This window comes from Bipolaris sorokiniana (genome assembly GCF_000338995.1).
Source record: "Bipolaris sorokiniana ND90Pr unplaced genomic scaffold COCSAscaffold_10, whole genome shotgun sequence".
Taxonomy (NCBI): domain Eukaryota; kingdom Fungi; phylum Ascomycota; class Dothideomycetes; order Pleosporales; family Pleosporaceae; genus Bipolaris; species Bipolaris sorokiniana.
In genome coordinates this window covers 710842-731161 of record NW_006911904.1, presented here as the reverse complement: position 1 = coordinate 731161, position 20320 = coordinate 710842, and the positions used below count along the sequence as shown (strand labels likewise).

The following is a 20320-nucleotide window of genomic DNA, read 5'->3' as shown; positions in this document are numbered from 1 at the left end:
TTCGGAGGAGAGCGGGAATTTTGGAGTCAGAGTCATGATGCTGCTTCAGGAAAAGGACCAGGCCGCTTTCAAGAACTGGCTGCTGCCGAAGCTCGAGACCATGTAAGTAAGAGCCGATAGTTGCTGTCGCGAAAGTCCTGGACTCGGAGTGCTAACAATAAATACAGCTCGGACGCTGAGGCTGGGGTTCTTGCTGATTACGTTGCTGCGCTTGTTGCCGTTGACGAAACCGAAGCAAACGTTCGGCGCAGCTGTATCGAGTCATTGGAAGATTTCCTCGGGAAAGACAGTAAGCAGCAGTCAGACAATGTCGCACATGCTGGTCGCGCAGGGCATTAGTGACTAACAAGAAACAGATACTGAGCCATTCGTAAATGACGTGATCGCGGCGTTGAACGACAAGAGTTATCTTCCAAACGCTCCACCTTCTGCACCTATACAGTCCATAGTAGGCAGTACGAATCTTGAATATGAACCTCATCACTCAAACGTGCCATTCAACGCACCGAGAGGTCCAGCCGCGACTAGATTTCCGCCCACATCACATCGTCTACTCGACCGACCGGCCGCGCAGGGAATGCAGCAGGATGGATCAAGTCAATCAAGGAAACGCAAGATGTTGGAAGAGGACAATAGCCAGTTTTGGGAGGGTCAGGACCCGCACTACAATCACAGCGGGGGTGGTGGTAACAGACCATCGAAGCAGACGGCGCGTAGGGGCGGTAGAAACGCAAGAGCTAGGGACACTCAACACAACGCTTCGTATGATTTGAGTGGCATGCCAAACTTTGCCAAACTTCCAGCGCCCCCGCCAGGACCTCTTCCATTTGACCCGTCAGATCCTATGGCTTTCTTTGCAATGGCTGCAGCTTTTGGCGCAAATCTTCCTGGCATGTCACCCTTCTCCTCAGACACCCAAGGTAATAGTTCTAGTCATAAGGGCCCCAAGGGCTCCAAGGGCTTGTGTACCAACTATTATGAAAAGGGATTTTGCGCTATGGGAACCCTTTGCCCCTTTGAACATAGCGACGCTGCTGTTGCCGTTCCAGCCAACGAAATCCCTGAGTATGACCCGGAACAGTCGTATCTTGCTGTACAGCCTCATCGAGGTACGGGCAACCGCGCATTGTCACAGACTCGACGTCGCACCACTAAGGGCGGTAAACCACGCGCGCCATTCTCCCAATCCGGCCCGTCACGCGATCCGTCAAACACTATGCTGGTGGTTGAACAAATCCCCCCAGAGAACCTCCATGAAGATAGTGTACGAAGTTACTTTTCGAAGTTTGGCAGTATCGACGAAGTAGACATTCACGCCGACAAACGATTGGCAATCATTAAGTTCAGCGATCATTCTGCTGCAAGTCGAGCATACAGTAGCCCAAAAGCCATCTTTGAGAATCGGTTCGTCAAAGTCTATTGGTACCGACCGGAGGAGCACCCAGAAGAGGAGAAACTTGACCTCGAGGCCATTGCGATCAGACAGGCAGAAGCACAGAAGGCTTTTGAAGAACGTCGTCGAAGGGAGGAGGAAGCCGATGCTAGGGCCGCGGAGATTGAGCGACAGCTGAAAGAGAAGAATGAAGAGATGCAGGAAATTAGACGACAGCTCGCAGAGTTATCGGGCGATAAGGCTGACGAATTTTCGCAGACATTGGAGACTCTTCAAGCCGAAGCTGCCGAGCTCTTTGACCAACACGACCCTAGCGACTCTTCAGGACGTGGCCGTGGCTATGGCGCATTCCGTGGGAGTTATCGAGGTCGCGGCTTTGCCCCCTTCCCTCCCCGTGGTAGAGGCTCCACATCCTATAGGGGCGCGTATGGTCGTGGGTCTAGCTTTGTCGCGTCCGCATTCCCGGGTCGTAGTGCCGTCAAGAGACTTGACAACAGGCCTAGACGACTCGCTGTTTCTGGCATTGAGGCTGACACTCCGAGAGATGAGGCTCTGAGGCAGTATCTTCTGGTAAGTGGATATGTGTGTGTGATGTGTTTTCTTCTGCTGATGAGATGTATAGAACGTTCCCGATTGCACGTCTATCGAGCGCCATCCAGAGCAAGACGATGCTCTTATCCTTACATTCAAGGAGCGTTACCAGGCAGAGATGTTTCTCGATCAGTCACTTCAGATTCCTGACGTGGGCAAGTTGGATCTTGCATGGGTTTCTAACGACGCATTTGGTGGTCTTGAACCTTCTACCACAACTGTAGGTACAGCTCATGCCAAGGCTGAAGATGATGACAATTCTTCTGCTACCGTTGGTGAAGTGGAAATCGGGGACGAAGAAGATGATGACCAACCGATTGGTGGCGCGGATGCAGACATGGATGTTGCTGATGACGTTGATCGATGGATGCAGGCAAACACCGCGTCGTGAGACACCATGGTGTTTGTAGCTTTCTCTCCCCTTCCCCCGAGTTTTTGAATCCTTCTTTGCATGAGCATGGCGTTTTTGTTTGATCTTACGAGATGGCATAGGATGGGATGAATTGACGTGAGTGACACTGGAGATACCAAGTAGATAGTTGGTACACATTTAATAAATTCAACAATGCTATGCAGATTTGCTGGCTAGCTGGCCAGTGACTCCATATTCCTCTTCTGCCGTAAAAGATCTAGCATATCGCCGTTACGTATCCGAACACCAGTGACGCAACTGAAATCCCATCCAGACTCCCCCCTTCCCCAATTCAAAGATTGCCATGACCCCATAATTCAGATAACCTCGTATAAAATCGCTAAACCCCCAAAACTCCTCTTTGTACCCATATAAATCGAAATCATGAAAACAACCCCACTCTCCTCTTCACCTCGTCCCCTTTGACCCCACCCGCCCAACTCGCCCGCTCCTTCACACACAGCTCCCGTGTCGGCCTCAACATGCCCTCAGCAAGCCGTGCATCATCCACCGTACCCAGCCGCACAATCGCGCAACCGGGAAATGCAACACCAACCCTGTACATATTCGATCCGCACGCCTGACAGAAGAACGTGGTGGAGCTGTGGCTCGAAGGGGTAAATACGGATTGTGAGAAGGAAGAGAGATTCAAAGTTCCACGAAGGTGTTTTAAGTATCTGATCTCAGCGTTAGTTGGCAGCCCTTTAAGCTTATGTTTCGGGGCTTTTGAATTGGGAAAGGGGGTATAGGAAAGGGGGGGGACATACTCGTCTTTAACAACAACACCCGCCTCGGCCCCTCCTTTCCTGCAATCAGCGCAGTAACATACAAAGGACGCTACGAGACCTGGTGTCGTGGTAGGAAACGCGAGGTGGACTGCGCCGCAGAGACATGTTGCTGTTGCTTCTTGCGCTGGTGCTGGTGCTGGTGCTGGGGGCACGCCTGAAGTCGATGGAGAGGTAGGAGAAGATAGGCCTGTGAGCCCGAAATACGGTGCAGTAATAGTCGTAGTTGTTGTTTCGGCGGTAGCGGCGGGATCCAGCTTGCTGCGGTACGTGCTACGGCCCGGTATAACGGTTGTTGTGCTAGCGCGGGTGCGGCGTGTGGAAGATATAGGGGGAGAGCATGATCGCAGAGTTGGACCTTGAGTTGCCGTGGCGGAGTAGTCTCTTTGGAAGGCGGCGGGGAGAGCGGTTTTGGCTTCTAGGGTTGATGTTGATGGTGGGTGTTGTTGTGGTGGAGGAGGCGCTTGTTGTGTGCGTATTGAAGCGGATCTTCGGCTTAATCGGCGGACGGAGAGGGAGGAGCGCATGGAGGAGTGTTTGGTTCTATTGTGGGATGATGGGACGGATGGTGCTGTTGCTGTTGCTGCTGCTGCTGGGGATGAGGAAGCGGAGGATGGGGGTGGCGAGGGAGATGAAGAAGATGAGGTTCGAGTAGCACCAGGCGGAGGAGCAGTGCTACTTTTACTACCGCTGCTGTCTGGGATTTCGAGATCGGGGTTGAGGACTCGGGTTACGTGCTTTACGCTTGCTGCTAGGTTGAACTTCATGGCTGACTACTTTGTATACGCTCATACACACAGCGGGAGTGACAATAACAACACGCATGCAAAAAAACCCCGAATTCCCACGAGAGCGCGTGTGTATCAATGTATCACGAGATACCCTGCGTGTAGCCGTGTGGACAAGGACGAACTTAGACTCGAAGCGCGCTACCTACTGGCTGACGAAGAAAAAAAGACTTGACTCGAAACAAAAGTGGTTAACTGTGGATACTACGTTGTTTTTGAAAAGAGAGAGAAAGAGAGCATGTGCAACGCGCTCCGAGGAGAGGGCTGGACTCGGTTCTTTGGGTCCCCCCGTTACTACCCTTGTTTTTGGGGCATGAAAACGTGCGTTGCGCGTTTTGCTCGTGCTTCATCTGTTGAGAGATGTGGGTTGAACCGAGATTTCGTCATCATGTTGGTTGTCTGTTGTTCCTGCGTCGGCTGTTGGACCCGGCTTTAGACTATCGGCTTGGATTTGGTAAATGTGTTTCCTGATGGGTTTAGGTTTAGTATGTGGACCTAGATAGTAGATGCGGGTGTGTACTGTATAGTGCTGGCTTGGCTGACAGCTTGACAGCTGTTTCTAGATCAGATGGTTCCACAACCGCCTATAGGCAATTTCAGGTGGTATCTGCAGGCGTGGGTTTCCATCCTCCTCGGGAAGCGTGTGGAGAAACATGGGTATTTGCTGATTCACTTCTTTTCCGTTTCGCATGTAGATGCAAAAGTGCCGCATGCTGTTTCTCAGAAAGTCGCATCCTGTTCATCCTGCGAGATGTACTTTTCCCACAGTTCACTGTCCAACCTTATTTTGCATCACGCCATGAAGCCAGGAGAAGCCATGGCCTTGTCGCAGTCGGTGCAGAGATATATGAATCTATCATTGTGGTCTGAGCATGTGTCGAAGTTAGCTGTACCAAACTGTCATATGTACGGCCTTACCGGGTTATTTTCAATTATTCCGCGCCACATGGCCTGGTAAGTCCATGTGACATCGGCCGTGCATAGTGTGAGAGAATGGTGGATGTATTCCAAATGAACTTTGACACATATGGGAGGGAATGCAGAGAATGTGATGGCGGCTGTCATGGCTTCCAAAAAGAAAACAGAGCCAGAGCCACAACTTAAAATAGATCTGCTTAGCATGAAACCATCCTACTAGCCCTCCTGTGAGACAACACCGGTACGGCTAGGGACAAGGATTCAATTTCTCGATTCTACTATACCCCTCACAACTTACTTGCTTTCCCGTTCCCAAGAGTAACAACCAACTTTCCAAACTGGCTTGCGTTCTTCATATCATCAAAGAGCGTGTCGATCTTTTCAATATCCAATCCGTGCACACTGCGACTCACAACTGGCTTCATCTTTGTGTCGCGCACAAATTGGACCATTTCTGCAAACTCTTTGCGCGAGCCCATGGTAGAGCCACGGACTTCAATGTTGCGCAGCACGGCGGACATGAGGAAGTCCATCTTGGGCGAGACGGTCATGCCGTAGACGGAGATAACACCGCCAGCCTAGAAATAAACTCGTCAGTCTTTGGAAAGAAAGAGAATATGCAAAGTAGATGGCAACGGACCTTTAGAAGCTTGCTTCCAACCTTGATGACATCGCCTCCAGCGCCATCGACAATAGCATCAAGGTACGGCCTGTCCTTTGGTAGTATAGCCTGCAGCTTCTTGTCCCAGTCTTTCTCCTTGTAGATAACACCGCCCTTGGCGCCCAACTTGACAGCCTTGTCGATCTTGTCTTGGTTCCCGCTGGTGACGTAGACGTTGCATCCACGGGCGACAGCAAAAGACAGCACCATAAGGGCGACACCGCCGCCAATGCCCGTGACCAAGATGTTCCTGCCAGCAACGGCATTGCCGCTCTTTACCTGGAATGCGCGCCATGCGGTCAACCCTGTGAGGGGGAGCGCAGCAGCCTCTTCGTCATTCAGGTGCTCGGGGCATTCTTCTAGTTCCCCTGCGTCAAGCACGCACACATCTTGGAGTGTGCCCACGGGATTGGTCTTGGTTCCGCCCATGATGGCATATCCCTTTGGGTGCTCTGGCCCTTCGAGGTTGTCCTTCCAGCCTGTGCCGGGGTTCAGTAAGACGCGCTTGTTGAGCCATGTCTTTGCCTTCGCCGAAGAGCCTGTGCTTGTTACGATGCCGACGCCATCTGCGAGAAGAGGTACGCCAAAACTGGTGCCAGGGTAGAGGTGTTGGCGAATAAAGAGGTCGCGGTGGTTGAGGGCGGCTGCTGTGAGGGTTATGACGGCCTGGGGTAGAAGATAGTTAGCTGGTGTGGTGGGCAAATGTGCGGGCAGAGAGCCATTACCTCGTTTTCCTTGGGCGTGGGCTCAGGCACGGTGATCTTTTCCAGCGGGTAGTAAACCTGTCCTGGCTTGCCTGGAACCTGCTTAATCACAACGGCCGAAGGCATGTTCTCTAGCTTGTGAATTAAAGATGCAAAAGAAAGAAGATAATTCAAGTAGCAGCAATCAAAAAAGACACAACACAGAGCTTGGAGCTGGACGGGGCGATTAACTTATTTTCTCATGTCGACATGCGACTCGGCCATGCACGATAAGTGAGGATCGAACCGAGGTCGACGCGGCTTGCAGGGGTTCTCCACTGTGCGGGGGGGGGGGAACGCCTATCAGTTGCGGACTTTGTTCGGTCATCAGGTACTATGTACTAGCTTCACGACCACGACGGGTGCACGTTTACTTTTGTTTTTCGTATTGCAATTGGACTACGCAAGTTCATCGAGTGATCATATCCTGCCTTGTGCACAAAGTACCCTGACCAAATCCATGACATGCTTAAGCCTTCCATCGGAAAGATGGATGTCTCCAATCTAGGTCCTCAATTTCCTCTTGGGATTTGCCTGCCAATTCTGCTTCAGCGTCCACAGTCTGCCGCTTATTATTGCTCTGCTTCATCCAGAATAGAAGCACGATACTCGAGATCAGAATCACGCTGCTGGTGGCTAGATTAAGTCCGTTGCCAATGGGATAATTTGGCGCATCGGTCGGCAGGAAACTCCATGTCGAAATCAGCCCGCCAATATTACCAAGCATAACTACAGTACCTGAGAATACATGTTAGTAGTGATTCTGTGTTTAATCCATGATTCGAGCAACTCACCAATGGCAGACGCCCTTGCCGTGTCAGACACAACGTTGGCTGAAGCTTGCGCATTGCACAGCGCGCCAAAGGAAAATGCTCCTGAAGCGATCAAGAAGGTAGCTCCGTAGCGTACTTGGCCATCTTTGCTTGCCAAGAACATGATATAGCCCACCATCATGAAAGGCGCTCCAATGATGAAGAAGATCATACGCCTGTCGAATCGCCCGCTGAGGAATGGTAGAAGAACCGTGAAGAATGCCCCCACAATATACGGCGGGACCGTGTGAAGCTGCTGCGAGACAACCGTCTTCGTTGGATAGATTGTGCGGACAATGGTGGGCGCAAAGAAAGCCAGGCCCTGCACGGTGATGTTGTCCAGTAGGAAGATGAAGGCTGTGGTCAACACCACGGGATTAAAGATTCCGCGCATAAACTTCTTCTTATCCACCTTGTCAAGCACCTCTTTTTGACCTAAACGCTCAGACTTGACACGAGCGATTGCCAATTCCTTCTCTTCCGGTGTCAACCAGCGCGCAGTTTCGGGTCGGTCCGTAAGTGTGAAAAAGGAAATGATTGCAAGTCCACAGGTAACGATTCCCTCAATGGCGAAGATCATTCGCCATCGTGTTAGAGATCCAAACGAATCCAGAGTCAAGATGGCTGATGCGAGAAGACCGCCAAACGCGCCAGCAAGGGGAGCCATGACGATGTAAAGGGACAGCCTGAATGCAAGTTCAGAGCGGCGGTACCAACGCGATAGATAGTATGCGATGCCGGGCAACCTACAAAAAATCCGTAAGCTGATATCTCAACAAAGCCACCGAAGGCACTCACATTCCGGCTTCAAACATCCCAAGAACAAACCGGACGCCTGATACTTGGGCTTGGGTATGCACAAAAGCCGTTGCTATCGAGACTGCGCCAAAGCAAAGCGAGATGATGGGAATAACTACAATCGAAGTTATTAGTACTTTGCGCCCAATGCCGATTTGTAGAGGCAATACGCACACCACCCCGGACCCATCCATTTGCAAGCCATATTCGACGGAATTTCGAAGATGATGTAGCTGATGTAGAAGACGGACAAGACGGAATTGTAGTCATGTCCCTTGAGATGGAGGTCCTTTTCCAGGCCGGCCAGACGTGCATTCCCAATGTTTGCCCGGTCGATGAAGCAGAAGAGGTAGAGGAGAGCGACTGTGGGAATGATATACAGATCGATCTTGAGTTTCAGTCGCGCTTCAGCCTTCCTGTCAAATTGGATCACGGGCTCTCCATAGCTAAATTGCTCATTAGAAAACAAAACGCGCAACTTGGATACAGCGACTGGGCACCTACGCGTCTGTAGTAGCATGGCCGTGAGCAGCCACTTCGTGCGGAAGTTCGGACTTGAGATCTTCTTGCTGGCTGGGCGAGTACTGGCCAGCCTCGTACTTTTCAGGCACATAGTCGGCGTGAGCATGAGCCATGGTGAAGGCAGAGAGGTTTGTCGAAGAAAGTGATAGAGAGAGAGACAAAGTCCTTACCTGCCGCGGCCCATGCCAGGTCGCAATGCCGCAATTGCGCTTTATAGTCTGATTCCAGCACTACCGGGGCCCTGCCCAATCTTACTGTCCTGTCAGCACACCCCCTGTCGGGCCGGGTGGATGCCAAGAGCCGTAGCTGGGGGAGACTAAGCCCTTTCTAGGTGAACCATAACACTAATCGGCCCACCTGGCCAATACGCAGAACCTCCCCCAGAACTAACTATGATCGACGGGGGGTCTAGGTCAACCGCTGTCAAGGACCCCGTCTAAGCCTGTCACCGGGTAGTAATGTCGGAATCTGAACTGAAGCCTTTCTTCTCCACTCATTCACACAGTAAATCTCTTCGTCCGGTTGCCTCCCGACATTGCCTTCCGTACGTACATACCCCGCAACGCCACCGAGTCTTGGTTCTGGGGATTGAGGAGTCAGTCGAGATATGGAAGCTCCATGCGCTGGTCCGATTAGTCAAGATTTGGCGTATAGTCTGTGTGGAAAAGCCTTCTATTATTTCAGCTGGATGACTAGCTTCGACATGGGCCGGACGATAAGAGACGGTTTGACATGTTGTCGCAATGCGTTCTATAGTTAAGGGCTACCCACAATGAGAAAGATTCAAAATATCACATCTAAGTATTAACTAAGAAGATGTCGTACTTACTACAAGTACTTCCTGAAATATTTTTAAGCAGCTGAGGTGATTGTGATTTCTGTATAGCTAGTACGATTCATGTGAAAGCACGGGCTCTGGAGTAACTGCCGATTAGGCGTGTATATTAGCATCGTTATTAACTATTACTGCTCTTTTTATAATTGGGCACAATGCATACACCCCTTTGCACTGTCTCTACTTACAACACCAACAGACTCATCGTTGCATGCGTTGCCACTGAAAGTAACACAGAGATGGCCCACATAGCGAGAAGTGCCTCAGGTTAGTCTATGTAGGCTATGCGCTCCTCCCGGGACGTACCGACAGATCCCTCCGAATTGACAAGAAATCTGCTGCCGCCGCCAGTCATTCTCCCTAGCGCGACATGTCTACGTGCCAGAGAATGACTTCTCCTACCTCACGTCAGCGAGTATGGTCGCGAAAGTCAATTTTGTCCTAATTTGGCCATGCTTACCAAGTCAGCGTTCTCATATCATTTGCTTGGATGTTGCTAGGCAATCTGCTGACACTGGGAAGAATGGCGAGGTTTGATATGGGTACCTTTACTCTCTGCAACAAAGTCTGGACCCTTACTTGGCTTTTGATACCTTCAATTGTGCAACGAGTTGACTTCTTATGAGGGGTTGTTGGCTTTTTGGTATTCTTTACTTTCGCCCCAGCACATGTTGGGCCTGAGCCATATATATAAGAATAACAATTCTAAAATTACAAGTCAAGAACGGCCGAGGAAGATGAAGCTTCACGCCAACACGGCACAGAACTATACACACGCTTGAGTTGCTTCGCGAGCCGTCTCACTAGACACAAGAAGCACATGGATGGTGGACATGGTAAATACTTGCTGCGGCGGTAGGAGCTCGCATGGCTGACAATGTGTCGAGGCTAGTCGGTAGACTGCTACAGCTACGAAAAGGAGCAGCAAGGCTTGAGGCTTGATGTGTGGTTCTACAAGGCCAATAACAGTGCCCATGTAGAAGTTGACAATCAGGGTATCTCGTGATGTAACCAAGTGCGAATGCGCCCGGCAAGACAAGGTAGTCGACGACGACTGCCATTACAGTCCTGCAATGTTGTGCCCGAATATCACCGTATCAACGTCGCCCTGAGTAGACCGGTCGGTGGGTCTATGCATGGCATGTACCATAGGGCAAAGCAACCAGATGGATGTGAGACCGTTCAAGCACCCCCACCACCACCGCCGCCACCACCTCCTCCTCCTCCACCACCACCGCCTCTGCCACGACCGCGTCCTCTGCCCCTCGTTCCCCTACCTCCCCCACCACGATCGCCGCGGTGGTCTCCTCGCCCGTGCATGCCGCCTCCTCGTCCACCCCGATTCGCTTGGTCCTTGGCCTGTTGTTCTTTTACAATGTCGACAATCTCGTCGGGTACCCGTAGGTATTTTATCTTGGCCCATGTTAGTCTCGCGCTGGCTTGGAAGGGGGGTGTAGACGTGCTGTGCTGCCGCGAACATAGATCTCTGGCAGCCTCATGAACTTGTCGCCATCTGCGCTTGTTTGTACGACCTCTCGCAGGGTAAGGTTCATCCAAGTGTCACAATTGACTAGAAGCCCATTGAGTGTTTCGCCGCTCTTGAGCTCAACGAGCATTGGGTGGCCGGTCGCGGCCGTGAGAAGGCCTAAGGGAAGCTGGCATGCGAGTCAGCCAAGTTGCGAGAGAAGGCAGTGCGACTCCGGGAGGGACATACCATGGCGCTGGCCGATTCAATTGATATATACGCGTTGTCAAAGTGGGAGCAGGCGGCGAATATCACGGCCCTCGACTGACTGCACGATGATGCTGGCCCAAGCGTGGGTCGGGGGCTTGGCGGAACAGCCACAACCACGTGACACGCTGGACGCCTCAAACCGTGGCTGAATCGCGAGCAGTCGTCTCAGACGTCTAAGCCACGCCGGTGCTGACGGTAGCGACTGGTGCCTGATTCTCTGGACACACTTGGGACCAACTGTCCTATCGTCCAGGCCTCGCTCTTTAGTTCTCCTGCCCCCTTCTCTGGCTGTGGTTGTCTCGGCCGTCCGATCGTGATGCCTTGGTTCAGGTCAAAGGTGCTTACAGCGTGTGCGTGGGCGGCTCCTGTGCTTGCCGCCGTCCTACCCCACTCCCATGGTCGAGCTGCTCGAGCAGAGGACCTGCTGCATCTCGGTATGCCCCTCTCTTATACTACTACAGCCATAGCCATCCGCCTTTTGCCATATCTAGGCAGCTGCTGACCAGGTGTTACTACTTGCAGATGTGCAGCACAATTACGCGCAAGCAACCTTCAGCGTCCCATGCATTGGCTGCCTTGGCCCGGCTCACACGGACCAGAATGACGAGTCTCTAGTAAGGTCCACTTCAGGCAACTAGACACCACCGTCCCACCTGCTGACCCGCGCCCCAGATCCTGAGCTTCACCAGCCATGCCCAAGATGACGCCTGCGGCTCCTCCAACGTTACCCTGAACGGAGTACATCTTCCTCAGGAGTGGTCCGGAGACTTTGCCTCCGGCTCGGGCTCCTACCAGGCTCTCACCCACCTCACACAGAATGAACGATTTTTGCAGCGCGACTTGGATCTCGAATGGCAGACGGCCTGTCTTCACGGCCACAAAGAAACAGAAGCTGCACAAGTCCTGACAGTTAACATCAAGGCCATTGACGGCAAACCCCTTGACGCACCCTCTGGTTTTACCATTTCTTTCAAGCAGCATACCTCACCCCCGTTGCTGCTCAGGCTCGAGTCTGCCCCGGACCCTTCTGCCAACAATACAGACGTCGCTGAATCTTGGCGCGAACCGCCCCAGGCTCTGCGTCTTATTGTTTCTGACAACGTCGAGGGCCCACCTCCCGCTACTGGAGCTCAGTCCTTAGAGGACGATATTCGCCAATTAAAAGTGCTTGAAAGTGAACTTGAAGTACTCCAATCGCTCATTGCCGAACAGAAGAAGATTATCCATTCGCGGTTGAGAAAAGAAGCGCAAAACGTCTCACAAGAGTTGAGTAATTGTGACGGCATTTCTTGCATCTTCAAGACTGTTGCCCACAAGGCCATCGGCGCGTGGAGAGTAGCATACATCCGCTACAAGCCTAGCCAAAAGCCAATAACCATGGGCCGTCCAGAGCATATTCTCCCCCAGGCACATGATCATGTCGCACAAGTGGCACAGGTTTCTGATGATAGCTTGAGGGTCAGCACACCAACCCCTCAAGCATACAAAGCAGAAGCAGTATGTTGATCATTTCCTTATCCTCGTCCAAGATCCAAATTGACACGTTCTAGGTTGAACTTCCACCAAGACCTACCAAAGAATCTTCCTTCATTTTGGCCATTGAAATCACTTTTGGCATTCTTTGTTGCGGCTGTATTTTCACCGCAATCCGCCACAAATGTAGCAGCCTTCGAACGCGCACTGAGCGTGCTGCTGCCCGGGAAGAACGCATCAACGCTCGTGCCTATCGCCGAGCAGCGCGCCAGCATGCATGGAGCAAGTGGTGGCGCGGTAACTGGGCACAGAGGGACAGTGAGCGCATTGCTGACTATGAAGAGAAAAGGGCCCTCATCTCCGAGCAGGAAAGTGTGCTTGAAGATGCGATGCAAGAAGAGATCCGGCAATTAAGGGCAGCACACGATGTTGTCAATGATCTTGTGAGAGACGCCGAAGAGGGCAGAAGTGTCAATCACCCTCCTTTCACTTACCAACGGGAACAAACTCACGCACCCTTCTCCCCACTATCAACAGCATCCACATATCCCCCTACATCGCTTCCTGAGATACCTTCGCGACCACTGTCGCGGACCGAGAGTTTACCAAGTTATCGTTCAGACACGCCCACAGAGCCACCTGGCTATGATTCCGACCGAGACATGTCTGACGTTGTCGCTAATGGCTTTCACCAGTATGCCACCGCATCCACGACATCCGAAGTGAGCTCCCACTGGACACCTGAGAGTAGTGTTGTCGACGTGAGTCCTAGACCTAGTGCAGAGACTCTTAGGTACCCTGTGAGCATCTATACTCTGGATGAGGAAGAGTCAGACGATGATTGAAGACTTTGCGTTTTGGGGCCCGCAATGGCACCCTCAACCCGTCTTTAGCTATTCATACTAGTACCCACATCCCGGTCTTGACGCTTCATACCTATACACTCTGTTGTCTATATACAATTAGAGCTGCATACCTTGCAATTCGAGCAACCAGCACGAAGGGATCCCGTATAGATCCCGATCCTTGAAGTCGTACTCTGCTTTGCAGATATGACGCTGAAAGGCACACTTGACACTGTCATTTCCAAGACCAAGCAACCAGGATGTTTCCCCATGACAGCATCAACGGATAGTCTGAGGACGCTATCCACTAATATTATTACTGCCCTCGTGTATCATAGCGTTGGAGTTTTGTTGATTCTGGCAAAGGACTGCAACAACCTTTTTCTTTTCTTAATCGTACCATCGAGCCGCACTTTTTTTTGTTTGGGCGCATATTCCGACGAGGAAAGATTACTGTTGCATATACAAAACAGGTCCATCATATATCTAGTCAAATATCTTTGTTGTTCAAGACAATGTTATACAATGCAATTGACACTACTAGCAGCAGATTTATCTACAGTTATACAGACGCCCTCTCGCATGACCCGCAATACACTTTAGCGGTTGCGCAGGTACCAGTTGAATGCCAACTGGCCTGTCTCGATATGGAACGGTGTCGGGACCTCTGCCAGTCCAGGTCTCGCGACAGGATGCCTCAGGTACACAGCTGCGCAAATATTTTGATTGACTTCAAGGTAACGGGGGATAAATGCAAAAGCGCTCATGTAATCCCTTGGCCGCCAGGGTGTCGCATACGGCGCCTGAGCATCTCGCTTGTTCCAAACTGAAGTATGTTCAGTTTCCAGCCTCAGCTTCTCAAAGGCAGATCGCAGACGCGCTTGGTCTTCCTCAGAGATGAGGGGTTCTGCGGCTGATGCCGAGTCTTTGGACGATGACGTGGAAGACATGGTTGCGTTGCGCTCGGCGATTTGCGTCTTGAGAAAGTCGAATTGGGCGTCTAGGGTTGAGATTGTTTCTGGGTTTGCGGAGCGCCATAGGCTAATGGCTTTCCGTATACTTGAGCGGAGGGCACGGAATTTTTGCTTGTCTTTTGCTTTGACGTCTTCGGCGAGGACGCCATCGACTTGCTCCATCAGGTCTTGCAGCTGCTTTTTGAGTTCCGTGGGTGTGGGTTCTTCGCGCGAAGATTGCGAGATAACCAAGTCGGTGTCGTTTGATTGCTTGGGTGTTTGGCCACCACTCTGCTCGCGTTCTTGGGCGCGGGCAGCGGCTTTCTCTTTGGTCACGCGGCGGGCGGTCGATGAGCGGGTCTTGGGCGCTCCGGTTGCAAACATGACGGATGAGGGCTCGACTTGGAACATGTCGCCTGGGTTGAGTGCGTAGCCTGGGTATACCATCTGAAGATTGAAGTCAGTCTGGATGGGGCGCTTGGTCATATAGACACTGCCAGACGAACCTTCTTGCCATTGACCTTGACCAAGCCATGGACGACAAACTGCCTGGCTTGCCGCACACTACTTGCGAATAGAGCCCTGAAAATGGCAGTATCTAGTCGCCGCTCCAGCGGATAGTAGGCCATTTGCATGTATGGCGTCATCGGGGGCGTCTTTGTTTTGTCATTGACATCAGCACCCATGCCTCTTCCCGCCGCCTGCTCAGAGCCATCGTGGCGAGCGAGATATTGGTGGTCCATGGGCACTACAGCGGGGAGATTTCGCTTGAACATGTGCTTCCATTTCTTCTCTCGTATGTGCTCGCCGTGGTACGCTCTTGTCGACGCCTTTGCCGTCCATTTTTGCTGGAAATATGTGCGTGTCGTAACATTGGGTGCCTTGAGCTGAGAAAGGGCGTATAGAGACCAGCGCGACCAATTCTGGCGAACGTTCTGCAGTGGGTTAGCGACCGGGACGCCCTATTGACTGCGGGCAACGGGATGCATACGAGCTTCTTGAGTGAATGAAACCTCGGCTTCTTGCGCGGCATGGTGATGGCGGGGGTGAGTCAATTGGGGCTGCGTATTGTCGCTGCTCCCAAAGGGCGTACGTCGACTGGTATTATTAGCGGGCGTGCAACAATTCCGCAGTGAGTGAGACTTGGCGCCTATGGACCCTGGTACTATTGAAATTTCCCCACTAGCAGAACCATAGCTCTTCGCCCATCTTCCACTTTTTCTCTTCACCCACTCTCCATTTTACTTATAAAAACACAAAAAATAACTGCAGCAGCTCCCCAGTACCTACGCGACTCACTCTGCAACTGTTTTGAAAATGGCCGACACCGAAATCGCTGCTGCGGCGGCCTCCAACCCCGCCGAAGCCTCACAGGCTGAGACGGCGCTCCAGGTCGAGTCTGACTCCAAGACCGAGACCAAGCCTGACGCCAAAGCCGCTGACGGCGAGGAGAAATGGGAGCTTAACGGAAAGTCCAGTGAAAAGGGCGCCCACCGCAACGACCGCGAAGATCGCAACGGTCGCAACAGTCGCGACAACCGTGGTGGACGAGGCGGTCGCGGTGGCAGCAAAGGCAACAATCGCAACAAGAAGTACGCCCAGAGCTCCGTTTTTCCATGATGCTTGCAGTAGCTGACTCTTCGCATAGGCAAAACCAAGAATTTGACAATCTCCCAGAGTCCGACGATCCAGCTGAGATCCGCGCTCAAGTATGACTCCCGTCTTTCCACCCTTGGTCTCGCTTACTAACCGCACCCAGATCGAGTTCTACTTCTCTGCACAGAACCTGGCGACCGATGAGCACATGTTCAAAGAGCTCGAGGGCCCTAAGAACAAGCCTGTCTCGATCCACCACATTTGCACCTTCAAGCGCATGCGCCGCTTCAAGCCCTACTCCGCTGTCGTAGAAGCCCTCCGTAACAGCAGCGATCTTGTTGTCGTCGATGATGGCGAGTACAGCAAGCCTGGTAGCGAGGCTGTTAAGCGCAAAGAGCCACTAGTCGTCCCAGCGAAGGAAGGCGACGACGAGAAACCCCCCACCACAGAAGAGCTCTTCTACCGCCTAAGGAGCAGCTCATCCAACTCCATGGAGACAAGCGCCTACGTCAAGGGATTCGGTGATGCCGAGGAAGCTGGCCAGATTGCGCTCGAGCAGTTCTTCCGCCCCTTTGGCTCAGTCATGGTCCGCAAGCGCCGCGACGAAGAGGGTCTCTGGAAGGGTAGTGTCTTTGTCGAATTCGACTCAAAGGACTCTCAACAGCAGTTCCTCGTTCTCGACCCCAAGCCCAAGTTCAATGGCAACGAGCTCACCACTATGGGCAAGAAGGAGTACATCATGATGAAGTGCGAGGAGAAGGGAATCAAGCCAGATTGGGAACTCACCGAAAAGGAGAAGTATGAGAAGCGCAAGAAGCAGCGCGAGGCCAACGGTAATTTCAGCAGCAGCCGAGGCAACGACCGTCGTGGCGGAGGCCGTGGTCGCGGATCCAATCGTGGAGGACGTGGTGGCCGAGGTGGCAGTGACCGTCGCGACAACCGCCGCGATCGTTCTCCTCGCAGGCGTCGTGACCGCAGCGCTTCCAACGACTCTATCGACAGCGGCGACTGGAACAAGCGTCGCGATCGCTTCAAGAACGGTAAGGATGACCGCGCCAACTCCAAGGAAGAGAAGAAGGAGATTGAGCGCGATGCTCACGGCGTCCCCGTTGTCAAGGACTCCCGCACTGAGGCCGAAATTGCCGCTTCCTCCAACAAGCGCAAGGCTGAGGATGACCAGAGTGGTAGTCCTAAGAAGACCAAGCTTGAAATCAAGCAAGATGAGTAAGACACATGTCTTGATGCGTTTCCGATGATTGGTCAATCTTTGTTTGTTGCACCATCTTACCTGGCCTTCCATTGCATACGGCGGCGTTTGTGGACGTTTTTCTTTATTACTATATGAATTCATCTTTACGGTACTCTCTTTGTCAAGGACGAACAAATCCGGGGTTTATGCCAAAAGCGTAGTCTAGCTTGCAGATATGCTAGTGTTTGAATCTATCTACTCTGTACACTGTAGCTGGCAATACTGGGTTTACCACTAGAACATTGACTACGCATGATACTAGTGAACCGGGACTTCGAAGGTAGAAACACTCTTGCGGTATTTCGATCTCCCTGGTTTTTTTATGGCTTAATCTGAGGTTTTCCAGGACCGTACTCTCTCTCTGGTTGACACCAGCGGTGAGACATGTGTATAGGGAGAGAAAGACGATATGACTCTCATCTCGTTAAGACTGTTTATTACTCGGGGGGTTGGGGGATTTTGTTTCTCGCAAGCGATAGTATGCTATGCGTACAAAGCCTACTGCCTTTTACCTTTACTTTCCTACATGGATGATGTCAACTACAAGCATCTGCCAGAGAAGCTTGTGGCGTCCCGGTGCCACTATACGTTGATCAACAATGCGTGCGACTGGGATCCATTATTATCGACCCCCAACAAGCAGGTGCTTGTCTGCCAAGCCAGCCGATGGAACGCAACTAGCCTCAAAAGGCAGCCGGATATACCGTCGAGCCGTATATCGACCGGCCTTGCCTTGAACTACGCGGCTATCAGCGCGATATGATGCGGGTTTTTATTGCGACGGGTCTGTTATAGCCAATGTACGCATGTCCAGATGCTGCTATGATGGTACAAAAGCCTCCCGTCGCCTACACTTTGGGAGGCTTTGCGTCTTGCTTCACTTTCCTACTTGTTTAGACCAGAAGCCTTCTTGACCTCACACGGGGTCGCCAGAAGCTCAATGGTAGACAAGAAGCAGTCATCAGGTGCCGCCATGGTGGTACTCGGGAGTGCGATGCTCAGGCTTGCCTCTGCTGCCGTCCTTCCTCGCCAAAGCCCGTCTTCGGATCCGTTTGCGCCCATTGATCCTCAGAACTGGGTAAACCCGGATAATATGACTTGGGATGGTAAGTAAACGGTCTTTGCTAGTGAGGCTATGTTCTGTTTGCTGATCATACACCAGACTATGTTGCACCACCAACAACCAACTGGGCCGACCCATCGCGCAAGGGCAGAGACAGGAACTTCAACATCGCCATGGTAACAGTCGACTATCCGGATTCGCCTTTTGTGGTTACTCTCCCAGCCAACTCCGACATCTTCGGTAACCCGCAACCGCTTGCTGCTGGCTTGAGTCGTGACGATGTACCCAAATTCTACCACGATCTTCTCAACGTTCCAAGTGAGATTAACCAGGGCCATACGCTGCACGAGTACTGGATGGGCGACTCGTTTGGAAAATATGGAGTCGACCTGACCGTATTCGGCCCGTATCGCATGCCCTCACGTAGCTACCAGTACGGAATCGACGATGAGGAGGGCGGCTTCAATGAAGGTGCTTGTCCAGAAGGTCCTCCGTGTTCAGTCGACCTGCGCACTGATGCTCTTGGAGCATGGCGAGCGGAAGTTGGCAACGAAACCGCAGACGCATTTGAATTGGCGTTCATTCTCTCCGCGGGCCAGGATGAGTCGTCGACATGGCAGGAATTCGGTGAAATGAAGTTCCTCAGCAAAGAAGATGTCCCCCCTGAGTTTGGGCCCCCGGGCAACTCTTCACTCCCCAACTGGGCGAGTACTCGCTACGTTGAGTGGTCTTCGTGGGCTGCAGCCTCCACGATCTGGCCAAACGCAGGTGGTGGCTCGTCTACGCAGGGAGAGTCGAGTGGCATGGCTACGTTTGCTCACGAGTTGTCGCATCTGCTTGGTATTGGTGACAACTACAACAACCCATTCAGTAACCCCGCTAGACGTACCTATACTGGCCCTTGGAGTATGTTGTCTCGTGGTAGTTTCAACGGTCCTGGAGGTCCACACACACGTTGGCAAATCCCGCCTGTTCAAGGTGCTTCTATGGGTTCTCTACACACGATGCGGGACAAGCACCAGATTGGCCTCGTCGATACGACTCCCATCTTGCAGATATCCCGGTCTGGTCTTGCTGCTTCTGGTCCAGTGATCGCTCAGCTCACAGCTCGATCAGTCGATCCATTCGGCAGCCTGATGGGTTTTAACATCACATTTGATTCCACAGGCGACCTTGCACCACCATGCAACGCCACTGTTGACCCGCTCTGCGACGGCCGCCGCTACAACAACTACAATGTCGAGGTCGTTGACCGCATGGGTGCTGATTCCTTCTGCCCCGATTCCGGCGTAATGATTAGCAAAACCAAGAACAGCGACCGCGTGCAACCCTTCCAGTGGGTCATTGACGCAAACCCTCAAGATGCCCGCCAGATTGATTTCTACCTTCCAAATGGCACAGCGCGATACTGGACCATCGGCGACTACAGACAGCTCGTCGATGCTCTGTTCCACGCTGGCACAAATTCTGGCTCCGAGTACGAATACATCGATGAGCCCAACGGTCTGCACTTTTACATCCTCGAGAAGCTACGTGATGACGCTGGTGTCTTGCATTATATCGTTGGTGTAGCATCCACCGCCACCGCCAACACCACCACATCCACCAAACACGGCATCGAGCTTGGATCCGGCAAGGTTGCGCAAGACGGCCCGTCCCTGCGTGACGACAACGCCACATATTGCACCTTCGAGCTGAAGAACACAGGGAAAGCCGCTCAACTCAGCACTAATCCTCACCCTCAAGATCTCTCTGCTTACCTTGGTTCCGATATCTATCGCTTGGAAGCCAAGGTCGAGGGCGAGGGCTGGAAGGTTGCTCTGCCGAATGCGCTTGTTCATGCGGGCGCTGGGAAACAGAAGACGGTTAAGGTGGCGGTTGGAAGGGAGAGCAGGGCGTCGGATGAGGCGACTGTTACGTTGACGGCAACGAGTGAGAGTGATAAGGGGGTTTCGAAGAGTAAGACATGTAAACTCCGCCTGTAAATGCATGTATAGCATATGCTGAATGAAATACCCTATTCACTATGAACGCTACGTTACGAGTCCTTGTATTGGATCAACTGCCAGTTATTCCACAAGGTGTATTGTTAAATGGTATGCAACGTCACGCCAACTGCGCAGACCAGAACTATTGTCAGTTGCAAAT

General features: G+C 52.2%; 9 protein-coding genes across 9 annotated transcripts; 4 read left to right on the top strand and 5 right to left on the bottom strand.

Moving 5' to 3' along the window:
* Positions 1-37: 37 nt before the first annotated feature.
* COCSADRAFT_94024 (uncharacterized protein) lies at positions 38-2375 on the top strand (the record flags this gene model as incomplete). The annotated part of the gene is made up of 4 exons (XM_007703660.1): positions 38-102; positions 168-289; positions 357-1963; positions 2016-2375. 4 exons carry the CDS (start codon positions 38-40, stop codon positions 2373-2375), a joined length of 2154 nt encoding a protein of 717 aa, XP_007701850.1.
* A 403-nt stretch (positions 2376-2778) lies between these two features.
* On the bottom strand, positions 2779-3708 carry COCSADRAFT_93601 (uncharacterized protein; the record flags this gene model as incomplete). The annotated part of the gene is made up of 2 exons (XM_007703659.1): positions 2779-3073; positions 3164-3708. The coding sequence occupies 2 exons, from the start codon at positions 3706-3708 to the stop codon at positions 2779-2781; spliced, it is 840 nt and encodes a 279-aa protein (XP_007701849.1).
* A 1300-nt stretch (positions 3709-5008) lies between these two features.
* COCSADRAFT_201136 (uncharacterized protein) lies at positions 5009-6542 on the bottom strand. Its single transcript, XM_007703658.1, has 3 exons — positions 6274-6542; positions 5528-6214; positions 5009-5465 (listed from the first exon to the last, which is right to left on the bottom strand). The coding sequence occupies exons 1-3, from the start codon at positions 6376-6378 to the stop codon at positions 5175-5177; spliced, it is 1083 nt and encodes a 360-aa protein (XP_007701848.1). The 5' UTR covers positions 6379-6542; the 3' UTR covers positions 5009-5174.
* Positions 6543-6632: 90 nt separating this feature from the next.
* Positions 6633-8624, bottom strand: COCSADRAFT_182780 (uncharacterized protein). The gene is made up of 5 exons (XM_007703657.1): positions 8406-8624; positions 8076-8347; positions 7902-8016; positions 7086-7849; positions 6633-7029 (listed from the first exon to the last, which is right to left on the bottom strand). The coding sequence occupies exons 1-5, from the start codon at positions 8534-8536 to the stop codon at positions 6761-6763; spliced, it is 1551 nt and encodes a 516-aa protein (XP_007701847.1). The 5' UTR covers positions 8537-8624; the 3' UTR covers positions 6633-6760.
* A 1713-nt stretch (positions 8625-10337) lies between these two features.
* Positions 10338-11142, bottom strand: COCSADRAFT_221383 (uncharacterized protein). Its single transcript, XM_007703656.1, has 3 exons — positions 10973-11142; positions 10722-10913; positions 10338-10671 (listed from the first exon to the last, which is right to left on the bottom strand). Exons 1-3 carry the CDS (start codon positions 10973-10975, stop codon positions 10441-10443), a joined length of 426 nt encoding a protein of 141 aa, XP_007701846.1. The 5' UTR covers positions 10976-11142; the 3' UTR covers positions 10338-10440.
* A 167-nt stretch (positions 11143-11309) lies between these two features.
* COCSADRAFT_93999 (uncharacterized protein) lies at positions 11310-13311 on the top strand (the record flags this gene model as incomplete). The annotated part of the gene is made up of 4 exons (XM_007703655.1): positions 11310-11427; positions 11516-11607; positions 11666-12490; positions 12544-13311. The coding sequence occupies 4 exons, from the start codon at positions 11310-11312 to the stop codon at positions 13309-13311; spliced, it is 1803 nt and encodes a 600-aa protein (XP_007701845.1).
* Positions 13312-13910: 599 nt separating this feature from the next.
* COCSADRAFT_94451 (uncharacterized protein) lies at positions 13911-15297 on the bottom strand (the record flags this gene model as incomplete). The annotated part of the gene is made up of 3 exons (XM_007703654.1): positions 13911-14711; positions 14771-15199; positions 15256-15297. The coding sequence occupies 3 exons, from the start codon at positions 15295-15297 to the stop codon at positions 13911-13913; spliced, it is 1272 nt and encodes a 423-aa protein (XP_007701844.1).
* A 170-nt stretch (positions 15298-15467) lies between these two features.
* Positions 15468-17407, top strand: COCSADRAFT_146302 (uncharacterized protein). The gene is made up of 3 exons (XM_007703653.1): positions 15468-15856; positions 15913-15973; positions 16024-17407. Exons 1-3 carry the CDS (start codon positions 15582-15584, stop codon positions 17086-17088), a joined length of 1401 nt encoding a protein of 466 aa, XP_007701843.1. The 5' UTR covers positions 15468-15581; the 3' UTR covers positions 17089-17407.
* A 575-nt stretch (positions 17408-17982) lies between these two features.
* On the top strand, positions 17983-20317 carry COCSADRAFT_38409 (uncharacterized protein). The gene is made up of 2 exons (XM_007703424.1): positions 17983-18215; positions 18272-20317. Exons 1-2 carry the CDS (start codon positions 18083-18085, stop codon positions 20155-20157), a joined length of 2019 nt encoding a protein of 672 aa, XP_007701614.1. The 5' UTR covers positions 17983-18082; the 3' UTR covers positions 20158-20317.
* The last annotated feature ends 3 nt before the right edge of the window (positions 20318-20320 follow it).

Excerpts from the sequence above, each read along its gene's own strand:
- COCSADRAFT_201136 (XM_007703658.1), bottom strand. The coding sequence starts at position 6,378 with ATGCCTTCGGCCGTTGTGATTAAGCAGGTTCCAGGCAAGCCAGGACAG. Across the intron at positions 6,215-6,273 it reads CCACGCCCAAGGAAAACGAG|GCCGTCATAACCCTCACAGC; the intron begins GTAATGGCTCTC and ends CTTCTACCCCAG. Across the intron at positions 5,466-5,527 it reads TTGGAAGCAAGCTTCTAAAG|GCTGGCGGTGTTATCTCCGT; the intron begins GTCCGTTGCCAT and ends GTTTATTTCTAG.
- COCSADRAFT_182780 (XM_007703657.1), bottom strand. The coding sequence starts at position 8,536 with ATGGCTCATGCTCACGCCGACTATGTGCCTGAAAAGTACGAGGCTGGC. Across the intron at positions 8,348-8,405 it reads GGCCATGCTACTACAGACGC|CTATGGAGAGCCCGTGATCC; the intron begins GTAGGTGCCCAG and ends TGAGCAATTTAG. Across the intron at positions 7,850-7,901 it reads GGGATGTTTGAAGCCGGAAT|GTTGCCCGGCATCGCATACT; the intron begins GTGAGTGCCTTC and ends GATTTTTTGTAG.
- COCSADRAFT_221383 (XM_007703656.1), bottom strand. Across the intron at positions 10,672-10,721 it reads TCTATGTTCGCGGCAGCACA|ATAAAATACCTACGGGTACC; the intron begins GCACGTCTACAC and ends ACATGGGCCAAG.
- COCSADRAFT_146302 (XM_007703653.1), top strand. The coding sequence starts at position 15,582 with ATGGCCGACACCGAAATCGCTGCTGCGGCGGCCTCCAACCCCGCCGAA. Across the intron at positions 15,857-15,912 it reads GGCAACAATCGCAACAAGAA|GCAAAACCAAGAATTTGACA; the intron begins GTACGCCCAGAG and ends CTCTTCGCATAG. Across the intron at positions 15,974-16,023 it reads CAGCTGAGATCCGCGCTCAA|ATCGAGTTCTACTTCTCTGC; the intron begins GTATGACTCCCG and ends AACCGCACCCAG.
- COCSADRAFT_38409 (XM_007703424.1), top strand. The coding sequence starts at position 18,083 with ATGGTGGTACTCGGGAGTGCGATGCTCAGGCTTGCCTCTGCTGCCGTC. Across the intron at positions 18,216-18,271 it reads GGATAATATGACTTGGGATG|ACTATGTTGCACCACCAACA; the intron begins GTAAGTAAACGG and ends ATCATACACCAG.